The sequence below is a fragment of the Pan troglodytes genome, chromosome 9, assembly GCF_028858775.2.
Source record: "Pan troglodytes isolate AG18354 chromosome 9, NHGRI_mPanTro3-v2.0_pri, whole genome shotgun sequence".
NCBI classification, from domain to species: Eukaryota; Metazoa; Chordata; class Mammalia; order Primates; family Hominidae; genus Pan; species Pan troglodytes.
The window spans coordinates 95,450,651-95,473,384 of record NC_072407.2 but is presented as its reverse complement, the minus strand read 5'-3'; the positions used below and the strand labels follow the sequence as shown (position 1 = coordinate 95,473,384).

At 40.0% G+C, this 22,734-nt stretch overlaps 2 protein-coding genes across 20 annotated transcripts in view; one reads left to right on the top strand and one right to left on the bottom strand.

Moving 5' to 3' along the window:
- Positions 1–22,734, top strand: part of SLC36A4 (solute carrier family 36 member 4) — a 275,950-nt gene that overhangs the window by 46,072 nt on the left and 207,144 nt on the right. The gene's annotated exons all lie outside the window — the stretch shown is intronic.
- DEUP1 (deuterosome assembly protein 1) overlaps positions 1–22,734 on the bottom strand; it is a 102,415-nt gene that overhangs the window by 79,201 nt on the left and 480 nt on the right. For 8 of the 17 annotated variants that reach the window (XR_010147110.1, XR_010147107.1, XR_010147108.1 and 5 more), the window contains exon 2: positions 20,857–20,929. Coding sequence is in view for 9 of the 17 variants with exons in the window: in XM_016919899.4 (XP_016775388.1) it covers positions 20,857–20,885 (29 nt within the window). In the remaining 8 variants the exon portion in view is untranslated. 17 annotated transcript variants of the gene reach the window in all.

Genomic DNA, 22,734 nt, shown 5'->3' with positions numbered 1-22,734 from the left:
GGCTCATAGGTAGAAGGGACTTGCCTTGTCTCAGATGAGACTTGGGACTGTGGATTTTTGGGTTAATGCTGTAATGAGTTAAAACTTTGGGGGACTGTTGGGAAGGCATGATTGGTTTTGAAATGTGAGGATATGAGATTTGGAGGGGCCAGGGTTGGAATGATATGGTTTGCCTGTGTCCCCACCAAAATCTCAACTTGAATTGTATCTCCCAGAATTCCCATGTGTTGTGGAAGAGACCTGGGGTGGGGAGGTAATTGAATCATGGGGGCTAGTCTTTCCCATGCTATTCTCGTGATAGTGAATAAGTCTCACAAGATCTGATGGTTTTATCAGGGGTTTCCACTTTTGCTTCTTCCTCATTTTCTCTTGCCTCCACCATGTAAGAAGTGCCTTTCACCTCCTGCCATGAATCTGAGGCCTTCCCAGCTATGTAGAACTGTAAGTTCAATTAAATCTCTTTTTCTTCCCAGTCTCAGGTACATCTTTATCAGCAGCATGAAAACAAACTAAGGCAGGCAGGTATGGGGAGATACTGTAAGTCTTTAGACAGTGAGGTTACTAATAGTCATACACATAGTAATATCTTGGGTCCAGGAGGGTTTATTGAGTTTCAAACAAAATGCTTAGTATAACAGCTAGGACTATAGCAACTGTTGTTAAGACAGATTGGTAAGTGCTCTCACTACAGAGTTCTTTTTCAAAGAAGCTGAAGCATTCTCCAGGGAGCTGGTGTAAGTCCAGTCACTCAGACTGGATAAGCAGGTAGTTATTGAGGTCTTACACTTCAGCCTAAGGAACATACAAACGTCCAGATTAGAAAAGCAAGTTATTTCAGCATCCATTTCAATGATGGTAGTGAGGCTTCTAATGTATTTGTGTAGCTGGGAGGAGGACAGGAGGGAGAGGCAGGTGCCACATGACAGCATTTCCTCCATTTAGTTTCACCAAATCAGAATTTTAAAGCTAATTAAGGATCATTTAGCATTTTGATAAAACTCAGGCTCAGAGGGGCCCAAGATCACACAGCTAATTAATGGAAGATCCAGAACTAGATCCTAGGCAGCTGCTTCCCATTTAATGTGTCTTCCTGTATACCACACAGCAAAAGACACAGTGTTTTGAATAAGAACATGCTTGAAAAATACAGTACAATTTCGCTCCATTGCAATAAGGTTAGAAACAGGTATTAAAATCCAAAGAATTTAGAATTTCCAGAATCATTTTCTAAGATATCCAGAGTCAGCCCAAAAAGATGATGTTCCTTTGGTTTATTCAATATGATATTCACCAGTTTTGACATCAGAGAGGTTTGTTTTAAGTACAAAGTGCCATTCTGAAGTCTTCTCCTAGCATTCCTGGAGGAATGTTAGGCCCAGAGGCTTTCAATTTTTACTTAAAACCTAAAATAAATCTGACAAAAGGATGTATACTAATTCCTCTATAAATAACTTGATTGAATTTTAAGATTGAAATTTAATTGGAATTGTAGGGGGAAAGAATAGAACTATGTCCTAGTGTTTCCACACCATTTTTCTTTTTCATGACATGTATCACCCTGTACTGTAAATAGATTTCGTCTATTTTTTCCACTCTGAAGAAAAAGAACTATGTCAATGTAAGCTCTAGGAAAAAATAACTATATCAGTCTGGTTCATTACCATCTCACCAGAGCCTAGTATAGTACCACAGCACATAGTAGATGCTCAATAAATCTCTCAAGAATGAATGAGTTCTTTTAATTGCTAACTTTTGGCATGTAAGAATGTACCATGCTAAGGAAGTTAAAATAAGGCCTACAGCAGAGTCTGGACATAATGTAACCTACTCAATCAATATTGTTCAGTGAATGAATGGTTTATTTCCTGGTTATGGTTATGCTATGCAGAAGTTAGAATGTTAGACTCTCAGGATGGAAGAACTCTTACAAGTCAACTAGTCCAACTACCCCAACTACCCATCCAGTGTTTGCATTCCCTCTACGAATACATATATATTTTTTACATATATAAGTATATATAATATATATAAAATGTATATATTATGTGAAAATATAATATATATTTTTTATTAAAATATATTTTTATATGAAAATTTATTTTCATATAAAAATATATAATTATATATATAATTTTTTTCGAGATGGAGTCTCGCTCTGTTGCCCAGGCTCGAGGGCAGTGGCACAATCTTGGCTCACTACCACCTCTGCCTCCTGGGTTCAAACGATTCTTCGGCCTCAGCCTCCCGAGTAGCTGGGACTACAGGCATGTGCTACCACATCTGGCTAATTTTTTTTTTCTATTTTTAGTAGAGACGGGGTTTCATCATGTTGGCCAGGCTGGTCTCAAACTTCTGACCTCAGGTGATCCTCCCGCTTCGGCCTCCCAAAGTGCTGGGGTTACAGGTGTGAGCCACCGCACCTTGCCCCTCTACAAATATTTCTTAAGAGAATCATCTATCATACACTACTGATCAGATTCAGCAGGTCTAGGACAGACCCTAAGATGCTGCATCAGTAACAAAAGTATCAAGTGATTCTGAAGCATGCCAAAGTTTGTGACCTGTTTTTCAATATCACTGCAAATAAGTTATCCATCCTAGGTCTGAATTCTTCTCTTAATAGGTAACTACTGTCTGAGATTGTAGCTAGACAGTAATGTGTTTTAGACAGATTTTTTTATATTGAAGAACTTTTCCATCCATTGGTCCTAATTTGATCTCAGTGATTCCACTGAGACCATTCAGGACAAATGCCTTTTCAACACAGTAGACTTTAAAGTACTGAATACAGTCATCAGTGTGTCAAATACAGTTTTGAGTGTACTTCCTCTTCTTTTGTCAGTGTTCAATATTAGAGACTGAATATATGGATGGACAATAATCAGACCATATGACAGTAGACTCTGACCCATAATTTCTGCAACAACACAACCAGTCCAGAAAGCCAAGCCACAAAATCTGCAGCAATTGTCCCAAAATGGTCAGGGCTTGATCACTGACTGCCATCTTCCCTAATTTCTGTCCCCACTTCCAACTCAGGACAAACTAGAGAAAGCCAAATATACTCCTCAAAACAATCCCCTAGGGTGCCCCACTTTTAGTTATTCTGTCTCCAGCCTCTACATGCCAGCACCCTCCAATGAGAGCACACCTGAACCCTTTTCCCTTTTTTACCTTAAAGCTTTCCCACTCCTCTGCCTCCCTTTGAGTCTCTGCTAAATGCAAGTGATAGTGGGTGACTCCCTTGGTATAGCAAGCTCTGAATAAATAAATACCTTCAGTTGTTTTCATTTGGGTGGTCTTTATTTATTTCCACAAATATTTTTATTTCCTTCTATTGCTCCTAGAGATTTTTTCTTCACCACTCTATACTCAGTATCCAGTATACTGCCTGAAAAATACTAGATGCTTAACACACATTTGCTGAATGAAAAAAAAAGGATGACTATGGTAAGATTTTCAGACCCTTCTAATTCTAGCTCTTCTTTGAACAAGTTTTTTTTTTTTTTGTCAATTTCATCCTTGAAACATACCATTTGGAACTTTAAGATAATACCACAGGTATGGTCTAATCAGCTCAGAGGGGGTCTCACAGATCCTTTGGTTTAGGTGCCATATACTTTTATTTAACCAGATGGAGATCACATTAGTTGGATTTGGGAGAGGAAAGGGTAAAGCAGTGATATCACATTGTTTCAAGGTGGGTTTATTCTTATCTAAAAATCTTATTTCTTTTTTATGCATGCTATGAGTAAGCCACCTTTCACTATCTTGTGCTTGTTTAATTTTTTGAGAGGAGGGGTCCAATGGTAGAGCTGTGTATTTATCCTTATTAAATTTCAGCTTGATAGTTTCAGTCTTTCATTGTAGGTCATCATCACTAGTTCTTTCAGCAAACATTCATTAAGCACTGTGTAAGGTACAGGGAAAACAGAGACAAAAGAGCAATTGCCTGTGAATAGAGAGATTTGCAAGGCAGGCAGGCAGAATAAAAGACTGATGAATATATGCGGGCTTTCAAAAAGGAGGCATACTGAATACAGACTTGCAGAGGGTAGGCTATCACAGAGGTCTTCCTAAATGAGGTAACATCTGAGCTTATGTTTGGGATCCTGTTTCTATCAGAGAATATATTATCTATATCTATATCTCCCAGCTTTGCGTGAGCTGCAGACTTGATAAGCATTACCTGCTGCGTGTGTATGTATATATATATACATCATCAGATACATTGCTATAATGATCATATGACTTGTTAGCCAAACCAGGACAATTTTGAAAGTGAAAGGAGCACTAATAATAATTATGCCAGCACACTAGGTATAAACAGTTACTGTTCTGGACAAACTGGGATTCAGGATTAGCTTACCCACTAACAGTGGGAAAACAGAGGTGCAGAAACAAGTTTGTGGGGGAAAAAGTCAAATTAGAAATCAAGACTAAGAAATTTGCTCAAAACCGTACAATTACATAGAAACTGAATAACCTGCTTCTGAATAACTTTTTGGTAAATAATGAAATTAAGGCAGAAGTCAAGAAGTTCTTTGAAACTAATGAGAACAAAGACACAACATGCCATATTCTGTGGGACACAGCTAAGGCAGTATTAAGAGGAAAATTTTACAGCACTAAATGCCCACATCAAAAAGTTAGATCTCAATTTAACAACTTAACATCACAACTAAAATAACTAGGGAATCAAGAGAAAACCAACCCCAAAGCTAGCAGAAGACAAGAAATAAATAAAATCAGAGCTGAATTGAAGAAGATAGAGACATAAAAAACAATTCAAAAGATCAATGAATCCAGGAGTTGGTTTTTTGAAAAAAATGGATAAAAAAACAGCTAGCTAGACAAAGAAGAAAAGAGAGAAGATCCAAATAAACACAATTAGAAATGACAAAGGGGAAATTACCACTGACTCCACAGAAATACAAATAACCATCAGAGAATATTATACATACCTCTATGCACATAAACTAGAAAATCTAGGAGAAAAGGATAATTTCTGGACACATACATCCTCCCAAAACTGAGCCAGGAAAAAACTGAATCTCTGGGCCGGGTGCGGTGGCTCATGCCTGTAATCCCGGCGCTTTGGGAGGCTGAGGCGGGCAGATCACAAGGTCAGGAGACGGAGACCATCCTGGCTAACATGGTGAAACCCTGTCTCTACTAAAAATACAAAAAAATTAGCCGGGCCTGGTGGCACGCGCCTGTAGTCCCAGCTACTCAGGAGGCTGAGGCAGAAGAATGGCGTGAACCTGGGAGGCAGAGCTTGCAGTGAGCTGAGATCACGCCACTTCACTCCAGCCTGGGCATCAAAGCAAGACTCCGCCTAAAAAAACGAAAAAACAAAAAACAAAACCCCCCAAAAAAACTGAATCTCTGAACAGACCAACAATGGGCTTTGAAATTGAATCAATAATAAATAGCCTAACAACCAAAAACAGCCCAGGACCAGAAAGATTCACAGTTGAATTCTACCAGACATACAAAGAAGAGCTGGTACCATTCCTACTGAAACTATTCCAAAAAATTGAGGAGGACAGACTCCTCCCAAACTCATTCTATGAGGCCGGCATCATCCTGACCAAAACCTGGCAGAGATAAAACAAAAAAAAGAAAAACCTCAGGCTAATATCCTTGATGAACATAGATGCAAAACTCCTCAACAAAATACTGGCAAATGGAATCCAGCAGCGCATCAAAAAGCTTATCCACCACGCTCAAGTAGGCTTTGTCCCTGGGATGCAAGGGTGATTCAACAAACGCAAGTCAATAAATGTGATTCACCACATAAACAGAACTAAAGACAAAAACCACATGATTATCTCAGTAGATGCAGAAAAGGCTTTCAGTAAAATTCAGCATCATGTTAAAAACTCTCAATAAACTAGGTTCCAAGGAAACATACATCAAAATAATCAGAGCCAACATCACACTGAATGCGCAAAAGCTGGAAGCATTCCCCTTGAAAACAGACACAAGACAAGGATGCCCTCTCCCACCACTCCTATTCAACATAGTATTGGAAGTCCTGGCCAGGGCAATCAGGCAAGGGAAAGAAATAAAGGGCATCCAAATAGGAAGAGAGGAAGTCAAACTATCCTTGTTTGCAGATGACATGATCCTATATCTAGAAACCCCATAGTCTTGACCCAAAAACTCCTTAAGCTGGTAAACAACTTCAGCAAAGTCTCAGGATACAAAATCATTGTGCAAAAATCACTAGCATTCCTACACACCAACAACAGTTAAGCTGAGAGCCAAATCAGGAACACAATCCCATTCACAACTGCCACAAAAAGAATAAAATACTTAGGAATACAGCTCATGAGGGAACTGGAAGATCTCTACAATGAGAATTACAAAACACTGCTCAAAGAAACCAGAGATGACACAAACAAATGGAAAAACATTCCATGCTCATGGATAGGAAGAAACAGTATCACTAAAATGGCCATACTGCTCACAACAATTTATAGATTCAATGTTATTCCTGTTAAGCTACCTATGACATTCCTCACGGAACTAGAAAAAAACAGAAAAAAGTACTTTAAAAATTCCTATGAAAGTCTAGGTGCAGTGGCTCACACCTGTAATCCCAATACTTTGAGAGGCCAAGGTGGGCAGATCACTTGAGTTCAGGAGTTCGAAACCAGCCTGGGCAACATGGTGAAACTCCGTCTTTACCAAAAAAATACAAAAAATTAGCTGGGCATGGTGATGTGCACCTGTAGTCCCAGTTACTGGGGAGGCTGAGGTGGGAGGATCACTTGAGCCTGGAAGGCAGAGGTTGCAGTGAGCCAAGATTGTGCCCTGAATTCAAACTATACTACAGGGCTGCAAGAATTAAAACAGCATGGTATGGGTACAAGAACAGACACATAGACCAATGGAACACAATAGAGAATCCAGAAATAAGGCCACACATCTACAACCATCTGATCTTCAACAAACCTGACAAAAACAAGCAATGGGGAAAAACTCCTTATTCAATAAATGGTGCTGGGAGAACTGGCTAGCCATATGCAGAAGATTGAAACTGGATCCCTTCCTTACACCATATACAAAAATTAACTCAAGCTGGATTAAAGACTTAAATGTAAAACCCCAAACTGTAAAAACCCTGGAAGACAACCTAGGCAACACTATTCTAGACATAGGAATAGGCCAAAATTTCATAACAAAGACACCAAAAGCAATAGCAACAAAAGCAAAAATTAACAAATGGGATCTAATTAATTTAAAAGCTTCTTCACAGCAAAAGAAACTATCAACAGAGGTAAACAGACAACCTACAGAAGGGGAGAAAATATTTGCAAACCACGCATCTGACAAAGGTCTAATATATCCAGCATCTATAAGGAACTTAAATTTACAAGAAAAAAAAGCAAACAACCCCATTTAGAAAATGGTCAAAGAACAGACACTTCTCAAAAGAAGACATAAATGCAGCTAACAAACATATGAAAAAAGGCTCAACATTACTGATTGTTAGAGAAATGTCAGTTAACACCATAATGAGATGCCATCTCACACCAGTCAGAATGGGTATTATTAAAAAGTCAAAAAAATAACAGAAGCTGGCCAGGTTGTGGAGAAAAAGAAACATTTTATACACTGTTTGTGGGAGTGGAAATTAGTTTGATCATTGTTCAAGACAGTGTGGTGATTCCTCAAAGACCTAAAAACAGAAATACCATTCAACTCAGCAATCCCATTGCTGGGTATATACCAAAGAAATACAAACCGTTCTATCATAAAGACACATGCACATGTTATGTTCACTGCAGCACTATTCACAATAGCAAAGACAACGAATCAACCTAATTGCCCATCAATGGTAGATGGAGTAAAGAAAATGTGTTTCATATATACCATGAAATACTATGCAGCCATAAAAGGAACAAGATCATGTCCTTTGCAGTAACATGGATGGAGCTGGAGGCCATTATCCTTAGTAGACCAGCAAAGGAACGGAAAACTAAATGTCACATGTTCTCACTTATAAGTGGGAGCTGAATGATGAGAACACATGGATACATAGAAGGGAACAATAGACACTCAGGCCTATCAAAAGATGGAGGATGGGAGGAGGGAAAGCCTCAGGAAAAATAACTAATGGGTCCCAGGCTTAGTATGTGGATGATGAAATAATCTGTAAAACAAACCCCCATGACACAAGTTTACCTAGATAACAAACCTCAACATGCACCTTTGAACTTAAAAAAAAAAAAAAGTTAAAAAAAAAAGGAAAATTACAGCCTTTGGGGATAATTTTATTACTTCCATTTTCACATTGGCAAGACATGCCATTATGACTTTCAGAAGTGTTTTATCAGCTCCCAAATCAATGGGCATATTTTCTAAAATATTTAAGCCATAAAAATATTTGGACAATTTGAAAAATAAACACAGCATGAGAAAAGTTCTAGTAAGAAAAATAAGTAATTAAATGCTACATTTAAACAAAGGAGTGAATTCAGTTTGGAATACATGAGATATCTAAAATAGAAATGGGTGTGGAGTGTGGGAGAGGGGTTTAAAAGACAAATATGGATGTCATCATGGAGAAAAAGAAGGGAAGGAGGGAGGAATTAGGAAGAAAGAAGCATAGAGAGGAGAGACAGGAGACTATGTCATGAAACATGGAATAGTCTAAGAAAATGAGTTTTCAAAGGCTGATAAGCAGTTAAGTTAGGTCTTAACTTTTTCAAAATCTTTTACTGAAACTCACTCAAAAATATATTACATACTTATTTGCCTTAGTTAATAGGCTATACTAATATAATTTAACTTTTCTTGGTGGCTCACAGACCCTATTCTGCACACCAAATCCTGTATCAGACCCGAGACATACACAAGGTCAAATGGGGAGAACCCCCAGCAGAAGTCCTAGAGCCCACTTTCATAGATACGTCTGTGATGTCAGTCTGCTCTTTAGTCAACTGTCTGTTCTAAAACACTAAAGTGAAAGATATATTATTTTATGGTTTTTAGGTCATAGTTTCATGAAAACTCTTGTTTAAAATTAATTATTGAGTCATAGACAAAAATAGCTTTTCCTCAAGCACTTTTTTGTCATCCAAAAAATGTTACTGTCATCATTAGTGTTTGCTAACTTAGCAGCATTAAAATGCCTATTTTTATTACATAATTGAGATGGTGGCTCACATTCAATCCATTCATTTCCCTCATTTGCAATAAGCTTAATGTTGGGACATGGATAAGGTATAAACCTCATTATTCTAAAAAAAAAGTGCTTAAATGTACTTATAAAGGCCTTGTTCTAAAGGCTTCATCATAATAACAAGGACATATTTATAGAAATAAAGTACAACGCCATAGCCTCCAAGTCCCTACCAATTGTTTTATCAGAATTATAGGCTCATACAAATTTAAAGCTGCATTTTTTTATGTTCTAAAAAGAGCAGAAGATCTGTTAAAATATTTGTATTACAGATAAACTTTTTCTGTCATAACTTCTCACATTCTAAGTAACCCCTTGGTCCACAGATTAGAGGAGAGAAGACAACAGTGAAATATTAGCAGGCACTAATCTCTTTCTTCAGGGCAATCTTTATATTTTTCTAAAAATACAAATAGCTTCACTCTCCTCATAAACTTATGTATCTTAATTCCTATTGCATATTGACATACATAAATGTATGATGCAATTAATAATAAACAAATGTTGATCTACACATGTATTACTGGGTTCTGTAAGCCAGTCTCTAGGACAATTAAGTTCTTTCTTGCTAGAAGATCTATTTGATGAGTGACTGCAGTGTTAGTGTGTTTGAAGGTAGTTATTTTACCCTTTTTCTATTAAACCTGGAGCTGGCTGTTTCATTGGATCCCACAGGGAAGAATTAGGCGCACATTGATAAAATCTGTTTTCTAATCTAGACAACGTTTTAATTAATATACTGCTTTTGGAATGTCAGAAATTTCAGTGAACCTCATTCTTATGCCAGCTAGCTCTGATAACTTCTAATTGTGTATCTGCAGCTTAAGCATCTGAGTTGAAGACTTCTGTGTCCAACCATCTATTCAACACTGACATGTCCAGAGGATGGCCAGAGGCACCTCAAACTTCACATGTTCAAAATTTGGGCACTAGACTCCCTGCACCACAAACCTGCCTCCACTCCAGTCCATTCCATCTCTTTAACTGCTGCCACTGCTACCAGTTGCTCGAGATAAAAACCCCTCATGATCCTAGATTTGTGTTTCCCTCAAATCCCACAACAACAGTAAGTCCTACTGGCACCACCTCCAATATATATCCTAAATTCTGACTGCTTCTCACCATAAACAGTGATAAACCTTGGTCCGAGTCAGCCTTATTGATTCTCTCCTAGTTTCCTACCCAATATCTATCCTTCCTTTGTTCCATACTAACAGAACTTTGATATTATTCAGAGAGGAAATGCAACCAGCTAAAGAAACAACCACATTTCCCAGTCTGCCTTGAAACTAGGCATGGACATGTAACAAAATCTGTCCTATGAAATATAAGTGGAAGGTGCCAAAAGGCTATTTAAAAGAGGGCTGCAGCAGATATTGTGGGTACCCTACACATCCCTGATGGTGACCACTTAAGGACACATGCCTGGTTTCCTGTGGACAAAACTTGCATTCCTTTGCCTCAGTGCCTTCTCTTGCAGCTAGAGTCCTCTTTGCTGCCTCTGTGACAAGTCAGAAGTGACAGAGAATTAACCCTCCCAGGAGCAACTTTGGTCAATGACTGTATGCTATTGGTGTGCAAATACTCACTTTTTACTTGGCTGGGAGAACTCTTGTGGGGTGTGATTTGTGCTGGGTTCCAGAGCTTCCCCGTCAGGATTTGACTCAGTCACCCACAGTGGTAGCCGGTAACCTGCCTTCCCTGTTTCACTTCCTATTCCCATATGAAGTAGGCTGAAAAATTGTCCCCAAAGATAATCAGGTCCTAACCCTATAAACTGTAAATGTTACTTAATTTGGAAAAAAGATCTTCACATAAGTTAAGAATCTTGATATGGAGAGGTTCACGTAAGTTAAGAATCTTGAGATGGCAGTGGGAGATTTGACACACAGAGAAAAAGAGGAGATGAGGATGAAGCCGAGAAAAACCCGAAGATGCTGGCCTTTAAGATTGGAGTCCACAAGTCAAGGAATGCAGGCAGTCACCAGAAGCTTGGAGAGACAAGGAAAAGATTCTCCCCTAGAGCCTCTAGAGGGGGGCAATCCTGCCAACACTTTGACTTTGGCCCATTGATACTGATTTTGGGCTTCTGGCCTCTAGAACTGTGAGTGAATAAATTTTGGTTTTAAGCCACCAAATTTGTGGCAATTTATTATAATAACCATAGGAAACTAACATACCGCATCTTTAAGAGACAGGGTCTTACTCTGTCACCTGGGCTGGTGTGCAGTAGAGCAGTCATACGCAACTGCAGACTAGAACTCCTGGGCTCTTAACAGTTGCTATAGTCCTAGCTGTTATACTAAGCATTTTGTTTGAAATTCAATAGACCCTCCAAGACCCAAGATATTACTATGTATATGACTAATAGTAACCTCACTGTCTAAAGACTTACAGTATCTCCCCATACCTGCCTGTATTAGTTTGTTTTCATGCTGCTTTCCCTGAGACTGGGAAGAAAAAGAAGTTTAATTGAACTTACAGTTCCACATGGCTGGGGAGGCCTCAGAATCATGGCAGGAGGTGAAAGGCACTTCTTACATGACGGAGGCGAGAGAAAATGAGGAAGAAGCTCAAGTGATCCTTCTGCCTCAGCCTCCTGAGTAACTGGGACTACAGGTGTGTGCCACCACACCCAGCTAATTTTTTTTTTTTTTTTTTTGTAGAGACAGGGTCTTGTTATGATGCCGAGGCTGTTCTCAAACTCCTGGTGCCAAGCAATCCTCCTGCCTTGGCCTTCCAAAGCACTGGGATTACAGGTGTGAGCCACCATGCCCAGCCTACACCATATCTTCATATCCCAAATAAACAATGTATATCCAAATTCTTATCTCAGAGCTGGCTTCTCTAGGAACCCAAAATAAGAATGCTGCATACACTGTTTTGTTTTTACCCACTGCCTTCTCTCTACTTCCTTCTTGGAAGGCAGATATGATGTTGTAGATGGTTCAGCTATCTTGAAACGATAAGGTGACCACAAACAGCTATATACAGCTGTACATACAGGCAGCTTCACTTGGACATACAACAAACGTCTTCACTTGGATATATAACAGGCATCTCAAACCAAGCTTGCATTTTCTCCAGTCTTCCTTATTTAATAAATGACAATTCTGTCCCTTCCAGCTGTTAGGCCAAAAGTCTTTGGACCATCCTTTGTTCATCATCTTCTCACACACTCCATATCCAATCCAGGATCTGTAACATTGTCAGCTATTTCATGAAAACAAACCCATTTGTCACTATGTCTACATCTATCAATCTGATCTACTGTCATCTCCCACAGCTTAGCTTGTCTGCCTTTTCAACCCTTACCCTCCTATGGTCTATTCTTCCCATAGCAACTAGACTGAGCCTTTTAAAATATTAAGTCAGAAAATGTCACTCCCTTGCTCAGAGTCCTCCAGTGACTTCCCATTTTACACAGTGAAATCTGAAGCCTTGACTAAGGTCTGCGAGGCCCTTCAGGACTTGGCCCTATTTGCCTTTCTGAGGTCATCTCCTACCACTTTCCCCCTTGCTTCCTCCTCTCTAACTGGCCTCTTTTCTGTTCCTTGAAAACGTCAATCATGTTCCTGTTGCAGAAGCTTTGCTTTTGCTGATTCCTCTGCCTGGAATGCCATTCCCCCAGATATCCAGATGTCTACATCTCTCACTTTTTTTAGGTCTTTCTTCAAATGTCACCTAACCAGATTTACTCTGTAACTCTCTATTCTCATAATCTGCTTACTTTTTCTACATAGTGATTATTACCACCCCCAACATAATATAGATTTATTTATTTGCTATAATCTGTTTCCCTCCACTAGACTGTAAGCTCCAATGAGGTCTCTGATACCATCGCAGAGCCATAGTATCAGCTCTAAATTTCCCACCTCCAGAAAAATAGGAACCCTAATTTGCTTGGGTATTATATTACGAGCTTCTGGTTTTTATTTGAATTTTGTGTTTTAGCAGACCCCTTCTGACAATACTCCAGCAGGGGAATAGAATGCCACCTCATTACTGCCAGACAGTGGTGGAAGTTCAGGTTCTTGACTCAGCCTCTGTTGCCACTTGGAGGGAGGAACTCCTCATTACTGCTGGGTGGGGGTGACAGTTCAGGCCCCTAGTAGCTCTGCACTGATACCACCTTGGCTGGGATGGGTAGGGATGCCTCATTACTCTTTCCTACGTGGCCTCCTCTGACACTGTGTAAGGTGGGTTCCCTCGTTATCATTACCACTCAAAGTGTCTTGCTTTCCTTTGCTATGGTAAGTCTCCCTTGGGGTTGTTGGTGATTTGAGGCAAGATTTGGATATTCCTGAGTCCCTGGGCCATTGCACCAATTATGCCTCATATGCCGCCTGTTTCTAATATAAATGGATAGCCTCTATGGGTAATTTGACTAGCTGTCCTTTATAAGCCAGCTCTTTTGTTGATTCATCTTTTTTTTTTTCCTATTCTTGAACCATTTTAAGTAGTATATAACTTGAAGATTTATAAGATTAGCATAAAGTATTTGCATTTTCCCCTTTCTCCTTTTTAGAGAAAATTTGGAAACCATTTCATTGCATGGATTGTATAGTGCACCTAGCTGTGTGCTGCTCATCTTGTACTCTAGCATTTGTACAGATTATAGGTATAGTTACTCCATGGCACTATGGGTTGGCCAGTGGATTTCCCCATAAATGGCTATGCCATATATGTTTGTGCTTTAATATGGCAACATGTGAAACATATTTCTGTCATTCTATAACACTTTCTATTATAAGAAGCAACAATAACTTAATAATTGCTTTTAGAGGAAACGGAATAATCGCCAAATGTATCTTCTGATTTCAAGACACAACCTAACTTAAATAACATTTAAGGGTGAAAACTGTGAGTCTTAGTATGTTACCCTTGGAGAGTCCATGAAAGCACATGGGTATGTTTTGTTCCTGGCTGAAGCCATTCCTATGTAACCATTCCCCATACATTCTCCAATTAAAAAGGCAAGTCCTCAATACCCCAAGTGTATCTATGAAAATAGTCCTGGATTCTCTCCATTTTTTCACACCCTGCTTTTATACAACCTCATTTCTATCTAATTCTGAACTCTTGATTCAACTCTTCTCTAGTCTTTTGAAATTGGTATTTATATTTTATTTCCCTGTTGTTTGACAGTTTATTGCCTTTAATAAGCTGTCATTCTTTCAGTTCACTCATTCATTCAACAAATGTTGACTGAGCTGGGAGCAGTGGTTCATGCCTGTAATTCTAGCACTTTGGGAGGCCAAAGTGGGAGGATTGCTTGAGTCCAGGAGTTCAAAACCAACCTAGGCAACATAGTGAGACCCTACCACTACAAAAAACAAAACAAAAAAATTGCCAGTCTTGGTGGTGTGTACCTCCCAGCTACTCAGGAGGCTGAGGTGGAGGATTGCTTGAGCCCAGGAGGCTGACATTGCAGGAAGCCAAGATCACACCACTGTACTCCAGCCTGGGTGACAGAGCAAGACCCTGCCTCAGGAAAAAAAAAAGTTGACTGCATAATTACCCTATGTCAGGCACTGTGCTTGTCCCTGTGGTGTGATAGAAGAGAAGACAAAACATTGCTGAACAGAGCTAGGGCCCCTGGAATACGCTGGCCTATAGTGTTATAGGACTAACTTCTTAACGTTCTTATTACCACTGATACTTGTGTTGCTACTTCTCTTGCCAGCTTTTCTATTTTTGTCTCTATTTCTCCTTTTCCTTCTGCTTCTTGAGTTCAAGGAGGGTACAACTTTTATACTAACTGCTGTCCAATGAGACTGCTTCTTTCTTTTGGGGAGAGAACAAACGCACTCATCACATATCTGTAATATTCATGTTTTTAGCACTTCTCTGTTTCACCAGTGCTCTGATTAGAGGCTCACAAAGTCCCAGGTGGTTCCAAGGTGCCATACAACTAAGCACCATAGACAACCAGGTCAGGTTAGGTGGGTATGCACCTGATGTACATATCTACATTCACACATATCAGATTTTTAAGAAAATGTATGTTGTAACTAATCTTTTGTAAAGATTTTCCTGTAAAACGTATGTGCAAATTTATCCTACACAGTGGTACTTTTTCATCTTTCCTTAAACTTACTAGCAGTTTGATTAGGTCTCTTGTAGAAATCTTCCCTTTCTTTCCTTATTTCCTTCCTTCCTCTCTCTCCTTCCTAATAACTTTCCTTCCTTTCAAAATCATGCATTTAATTCCTACAGTCACTCAGCACTGCTAACATTTCAGAGTCTACCGTCAAGTTTGACATGTCAGGATTTTAACCCAGATGTACTTTACTTTGTTTCTTCTTCAGAGATACAAGAAACTGGAAGAACTTGTCCAGTTTGATTACTCTGGGGAGGAATATACGTGTATATGGGGGGAGGTGAATAAAGTATGAAGAGAGGGAGAGTAAGGGGGTATAGTCTGGGCTAACCAGAAAGCAAGGGAATTAACCAAATTTAAAAAGAATTTTCAATGTGCAAAAATAATATATTACTATAATTTATTCAGGTACCAATATGTTGACTTACATCAGAAAAATTAGATTTTATTTTATAAACTGTAATTAAAACTGTGTTTAACTCATCAAGAACCTGGTAAGTAAAGTTATGATTCATAAAGTCAAGAACCTGGTAAGTAAAGTAAAGATGATTAATATATCTCAGAGGGAAAGAATACTTTAAGGGTTAAGAAAGATGCACACAAAAAGAGTATAGTTTTAAAGGACCTTTTGAATCAGATGCAAGAAGTTATGATTTAATATTCATCTACCTTGGTTCTTTGAAAATAATGACTTTCACAGCAGATAAGAAGAATCTGGTGGATCACGTAGCAGTACCTAGATGTTTAGGAAGCATTTGACAAGATTCTATGAATGAGATCAATGGCTAAGATAAAAGTCACAGAATAAAAGGTACAGTAAAAGATTCAGTAGAGAAAAATGAGAATTTGGTTGAAGATGTATGCACACACATTTTGTTCCCTCCCCAAATCCTACTAACACAAAGTAAAGGGATATTTTTAACCTAGAAGGTCGAACCTAGAAGGATAAAAATAACAGGAACTAGCAGTGGACAAAGCCAAGTAGCAAACCAACTAGATACATCTGGAAGTAGCAAGTGAGTGTCAGCCTGAAAACAGGAGGAATGGCTAAGAAGGGGTTGACTCCTAGATCTCCTCACTGGCATTCGAATCCAGGCATATTCTCTGGAGAAGCTAAAACAGAAAGGCTCTGGACTGGGGTTGGGGAACACCAGGTACAGTAGATGGCAGGACCACTGTACTGGAAACTGGGGGGTTAAGGTCAACAATGTAAGTCTGAATTCAGCCCCCTCATCCTTTTCAGCTCCCAGAATGCTGGTATACTCTCCAGGTAGGAAATTAGAATTCTCTGGAATCTGATTAGCCTGAGACAAAAGACTGAAAGAGAGTGACCTGGGGTCCTGCAAGGAAACTGCCTAGTCTGATGACTATGGAGTAAAGACCACTGTCAATAAGCCCGCTGATATGGTTTGGCTCTGTGTCCCTAAACAAATCTCATGTCGAATTGTAATTCCCAGTGTTGGAGGAGGGGCCTGGTGAGAGGTGACTGAATCATGAGGGCGAACTTCCCCCTTGTTGTTCTTGTGATAGTGAGTTCTCAGGAGATGCAACTCCCCCCTTCTCTCTCTCTCCCTCCTGCTCTGGCCACATAAAACGTGCCTCCTTCCTCTTCGCCTTCTGCCATGATTGTAAGTTTCCTGAGGTCTCCCCAGCTATGCTTCCTATTTGTTTTTTGGGTTTTGTTTTTTGTTTTTGTTTTGAGATGGAGTTTTGTTCTTGTTGCCCAGGTTGGAGTGGAATGGCACAATCTCGGCTCACTGCAACTTCCGCCTCCCGGGTTCAAATGATTCTCCTGCCTCAGCCTCCTGAGTAGCTGGTATTACAGGCATGCACCACCACACCAGGCTAATTTTTATTTTTAGTAGAGATGGGGTTTCTCCATGTTCATCAGGCTGATCTTGAACTCCCAACCTCAGGTGATCCACCTGCCTTGGCTTCCCAAAGTGCTGGGATTACAGGCGCCAGCCACTGCACCTGGCCTCTATTTGTTAATCTAACCATATGCTATTTATATGTGGAGAAAAACTTGATATGACCTAAAAAAGGTTGAAAACAAGGTGATGAACAAAGATATTATTGATTAAAGTAAACTAAAAAGAAAGCAGGGATGGTAATATTAATATCAGGCAAAGTAGAATTAAAACAGAAAACATTAGTTTATACTTGTGCTATATTTTATAATGTTAATCATATAATATGCTGAGAAGATATACCCATAAACCTTGACACATCAAGCAACAGAACACTGAAATATGTAAACCAAAAATTGTTAGTAATACAAGAAGGACTAGACAAACTACAATTATAGTGAAGATCTTCCTTAGAATTTGACAGATCAAATAAACAAAAATTAATGTAACTATACTTGAAAAACACAAGTTAAACATAATAACAACAATTAAAATGTTTGATTATATAACTTTTTTAGCCTTTTTACTCAACCAAAAGAGAACATACATGTGTTTTCAAATACCCAAAGGACATTAATAAAAGTTGATCCTGCAATAGACTACAAGAATAATCTTAGTGAAATTGACAGAGTCAAAATCATATAGTCCATATCCTATGACTATGACAGTAGAAAGATTAAAAAGTAATAATAAAAAGATAACTAAATGCCCCTTGAAATTACATTTTGTAAATATCTCTTGAGTCAAAGAAGATATCAAATTTGAAATGATAGATTATTTAGAAAATGATGGTGAGAACACTAACCCTATGGCAGGCAGCAAAGCTGTGCTCAGGAGGAAACTTACATGCTTTTATTATTTAAAGAAATCATGAAATCCAGAAATCATGAAAATAACTGAAGCACATTTTTCAACCCATGGGAACAAGATAGAATAAACCATAAAAGGGAAAACTAGTAAGTAGAAATTCATGAATAAGAAAACAAAAACAAAGCAAAACCTAGAGAAGGTTTTCTTAAAAAGGCCAATAAAAGGGATCACTTACTCATTCTATAATTATGTTCTGGAAACACACTTTAAAAACAAAAAGAACAAACATAAAATTGAGTTTCAATTACAAGGAGTTTAGATTATTATGGCACAAATACAAACACCTATAATTGGAAGAAATCATGGATAAATTAACATCAAACCCGGTTATAACCATGATATCAGAGAATATTGATTCACTCACACTGAAAATGTTCTGTGGGAAAGCTCCCACCATAGGCCTTGGCACTTTCTGCTCCTGCTCTGTGTAATCTTTTCCCCCAGATATAATCTCTGCTCGAATGCTGCCTTACCAAAGTATCTTTATTTGACCACTCCATTCACACTCTCTATTTTTCCCACCCTTAGCCTGCTTTATTTTTCTTCATATCACCATATGATACAAATTTATATGTTTATTATCTGTCTCTTCCACTATGGTATAAGCCCCTTGAGAAGAAGTTGTGTATTTTGTTCACTGCTACCTTCCTGGTGCCTAGACCAGTAAGTAGCTCACAGTAGACTCTAAATAGGTATCTGTTAAATGTAGGCTGCTCCACAAAACATTACTGTATATGTAGATGACACGGTTTAATAAGCTACATAACAAGACCCTGATGATGAAGTTTTATTGTATTCATGATCTAGATTTATACATAACTCTCAATAGCATGTGGGACTGAGGCAATGCCAACCTGGGGTCTCCATGCTTTGGAGACCGTGGTAGGCAGTGTGTGGCCCCATGTCTACTGTGATGAGTGGAACAGTACCTCAGGAAAACCTCTAAAAACTCTCATTAACTTGGGGGGTTGTAATTACACCATACCCAAACAAGTTCTACTGTTCCTTACTAAATTCTAAGTTCTTTAAAGACAAGGTCTGTTTCTTAAATGACTCCATGGCCTTGGATTTGTAGGAGTGAAGTGATATCTGGGACCCAACCTTAGGTTCAACATCTTCAATCTGCATCTTGGCTCTTAGTGCTATCATCACAACAGGGACCCAACACATACTTAACCCAGAATCCTAACCTGGCTCTGCTATGGATACCAGGCAGGCTGCTCCCTGCATCTCATTGCCATCCATTTCCAATGTAGGAAGGAACACAGGGATTGGAGCCAGGCATACCTGAATTCAAATCCTACTTTCTCTACTAACCTGATGTATATTCTAGAATGAGCTCCTGCTTTTTTTGTCTTTCTACCTTTCTGAGCCTCAATGTGGTAGAGGATGCTAGTTTTTCACCAATATCCATTCTTCCTCCTTTGTTCTAGAACTTCTAAGCTTTGTCTGGTCATATGGCTACCTAGTTACAGACCATATTTCCCAGCCTTTCTTGCTGCTAGTTGTAACTCTGGGATAAAGTTCTGGCCAATGGAAAGTGAACAGAAGCGAGACCTGCCATTTCCATGTTATACTCCTAAAAGAAAAGGTCTTACTCTCTCTTCTTGCCTTTCTCCTTCCCTATGGAAGAAGCACAGTCATGATGGCAGAGCACACTTATGATGGTGGGAGCTGCAACAACCACTTTGGTCCTAGAGATAGAAATCATTAATGAAGATGGCAGAGTTGCCAAACCAATCCTGGTCTGTGTATCTTGGGTGAGCACAGCACCTGTGACGACTATATGAAACAGACATAATCTTCAATCTTATTTAAGCCGCTGTTTTTGGAGTCTCTTATTTAAGCTGCTGTTTTTGGAGTCTCTTTGTTATAAGAGCTTAGACTGTACTCGAATATATTTACTTTTCTTAGTTGTAAAATGAGAATAATACCTAGCAGGGCTGTTGTAAAAAGGAGTATGCAGTGGGAGCTAAAAAGTGATAGTTATGATTATTATCCAAACTTGTGCAGCTTTCTTTCAGCCTGACATCAAAGTTATGGTCTGGGCAGAATTTCTGAAAGTGAGACACCTGAAGTGGTGTGACTAGTGCCAAAGTCAGTTGCAATCAAGATTAGGCACTATACAATCACCCCTTCACTCCTTCATTCCCCAAACTCTGTGTTCAGCCAGTGGTCAGTTGGCTAGTGAAACAATAGGAAGAGAAAACTCTGTGATGCAGGTAGCAGGTAAAGAGTTAGGACAGATATTTGTAAACAGGAATTTGATTTTCTACAATGACAAATGCTACACAAATTTTATTCTTATCTCTTCGTGAAACTTTTGGTAAGATATCTAGTTCTTGATGATGTTTTTACGGAGTTGGATCTATTCTCAGGCTATGTTTAAGTGTTGAGTTCAGCCTTAAGGGGCAAGAGTAGAGGGAAACTTGAGATACTCAATGCAGCAAAAAAGGAGCAAGCTGGCAAAGAAAGGTTGCATTGTGGTAACAGAAGAGCACATGAGGCCTGCCTCCACATCCACCACCCTTAGATATTGGACAGTCACTAAAAGTTGGAAAACAGTGATTTTTGAGTGCAGATCTGTAGTGTCAAAATCAGAAAGTCTCGCATTATAATCCTTAATTACAGTCACTTCATATTTCCTCTCATCCGCCTCACCAAAAATAATTGGCATATCCTTCTATTAATAGTAAATTTCAAAATTCATGTGTTCTCAGGAAGTTTTTGGCACAGTTAAGCACATACTTATTAAACAGAAATTTCTCAGCACTTACCCCATCGTATTATGGGCTTGGTTCTCCATGTCAAGAAACTGCTACATCTGGTTTATATTTCTTGATTTTTAATCTGTTAGGAGGAAAATGATACAAGTTCCTAAAATGTTTACATTCTTTAACCTATAAAACATGAAAATTTCGCTACTGGCAAAAACCATTTAGTATGAGTTTTTCTGTGTAGTAGCTCTTGATCCTACAAAATATAGAAACCTGAGTTTTCTGTTTTGGTTTTTTGTTTGTTTTTTGAGACGGAGTCTAGCTCTGTCGCCCAGGCTGGAGTGCAGAGGCACGATCTCAGCTCACTGCAACCTCTGCCTCCCAGGTTCTAGCGATTCTCCCACCTCAGCCTCCTGAGTAGCTGGGACAGGCAATCGCCACCACGCCCGGCTAATTTTTGTATTTTTAGTAGGGACGGGGTTTCGCATGTTGATCAGGCTGGTCTCGAACTCCTGACCTCGTGATCCACCCACCTCGGCCTCCCAAACTTGAGTTTTTTGTTTAGCGACCCCTATGCATTTACGATATTGACTTAGTGATTTATTGAAATATGTGGTACGGACTAAAATGAGCATCCATTTACTACTTATTGAATAATAGCTTGTACTACGTTGTTCGCAAAGGGCTCAGTACATGAGAATGAGTAAAACAGAATTCCCATTAAAAGAGAAATTCTAGCCAGATGTTCTCAAACTTTCTATTCTTGTGGTTCCCCTAAAGGTGTGCCTTTATTTGAGTACATTCTTTCTTTGGCCCTATCTGGGTTTTGTTAGGATGACTATAACTATGAGATTTAGGACAAAAAGGCTAAGAATGCCTTTAAAAAGAAATCTTGAAATTCTTCAATGGCTCTATGGGCACTGGCTCACCTCTTGACAAAATAGGGATGTTAGTTAGCATTTGCCTAAAGTAAAAAAAAAAAAAAAAATATGTTTTTCTCAGTAACAAAATTTTAGTTAAAAAATAATCTATGACGATAACTGGAGAAAGTACTGAAAAGGACTTCAACTCCTCCGAATCACTGAATAAAAGTCAATTAAAGAACATTCAAGGAGGTAGAAAGAGGAGGAAGATTCGAGCTCACATCACTTCCAAATCGAAGAGTTTAAGAGAGACCCTGGAATTGTGTGTGGGACAGAGCGGAGAGGAGCAGGGATGGTGAAGGAAAACTTGACCAGAAGGAGCAGACCAATAAATGGTTTTGTAGATTCTCAAATATCTCACTTAAACGTCAGGGAAACTGAGGCACAGACAAGTTAAGTGGCTTGCCCAAGGCCACACAACTGAAGCCCAGTCCTTCTAACTTAGGGCGCAGCTCTGCTCTGGATTTGCAAGCGCGGGCCTCCCCTCCCAGCCTCTGTCCCCGCGCCACGCGGTCCCCTCCAGGACCCGCGCTCGGTTCAAGCCCAGCCTCCCGCAGAGCGGCCGCCCTTTTGGGGTTCCCCTGTCCCGCTCGAGGACCCGCGCAGCCTGGCCTTTGGGTGAGGGTCAGGGGCGAGGCGGGGCCGGGAAGGCCAGGAGCCATTACCTGCGCTGCGCCGCGCTCGCCCGAGAGGTCTGAGGCGGGGGCGCAGGACCGCGTATGTCACCTCCCGCCCGGCCAGGCCCGCCCTAAGGGGCCCCGCCACCCGCCGCCGCGCTCCCGCCGCCTGGGCCCTCCCGCCGCGCGACCTACGAGGCAGTTGGGCCTCTCCCTCCCCGCGCGCAGCGCCGCCGCGTGTTGCCATGGGGACGTCGCGGCCCGAACTCGTGGCCGTCGGAGTGGGGGATGGGCGCGGCGGCGGCGGCGGGCGCTGCCCTGTGGGGCTCCTCGGCTGCCTCCAACCTCACCCCGCGCGAGCGCGACCTCGCTGTCCCGCAGTTATACGTCCAGTGCCC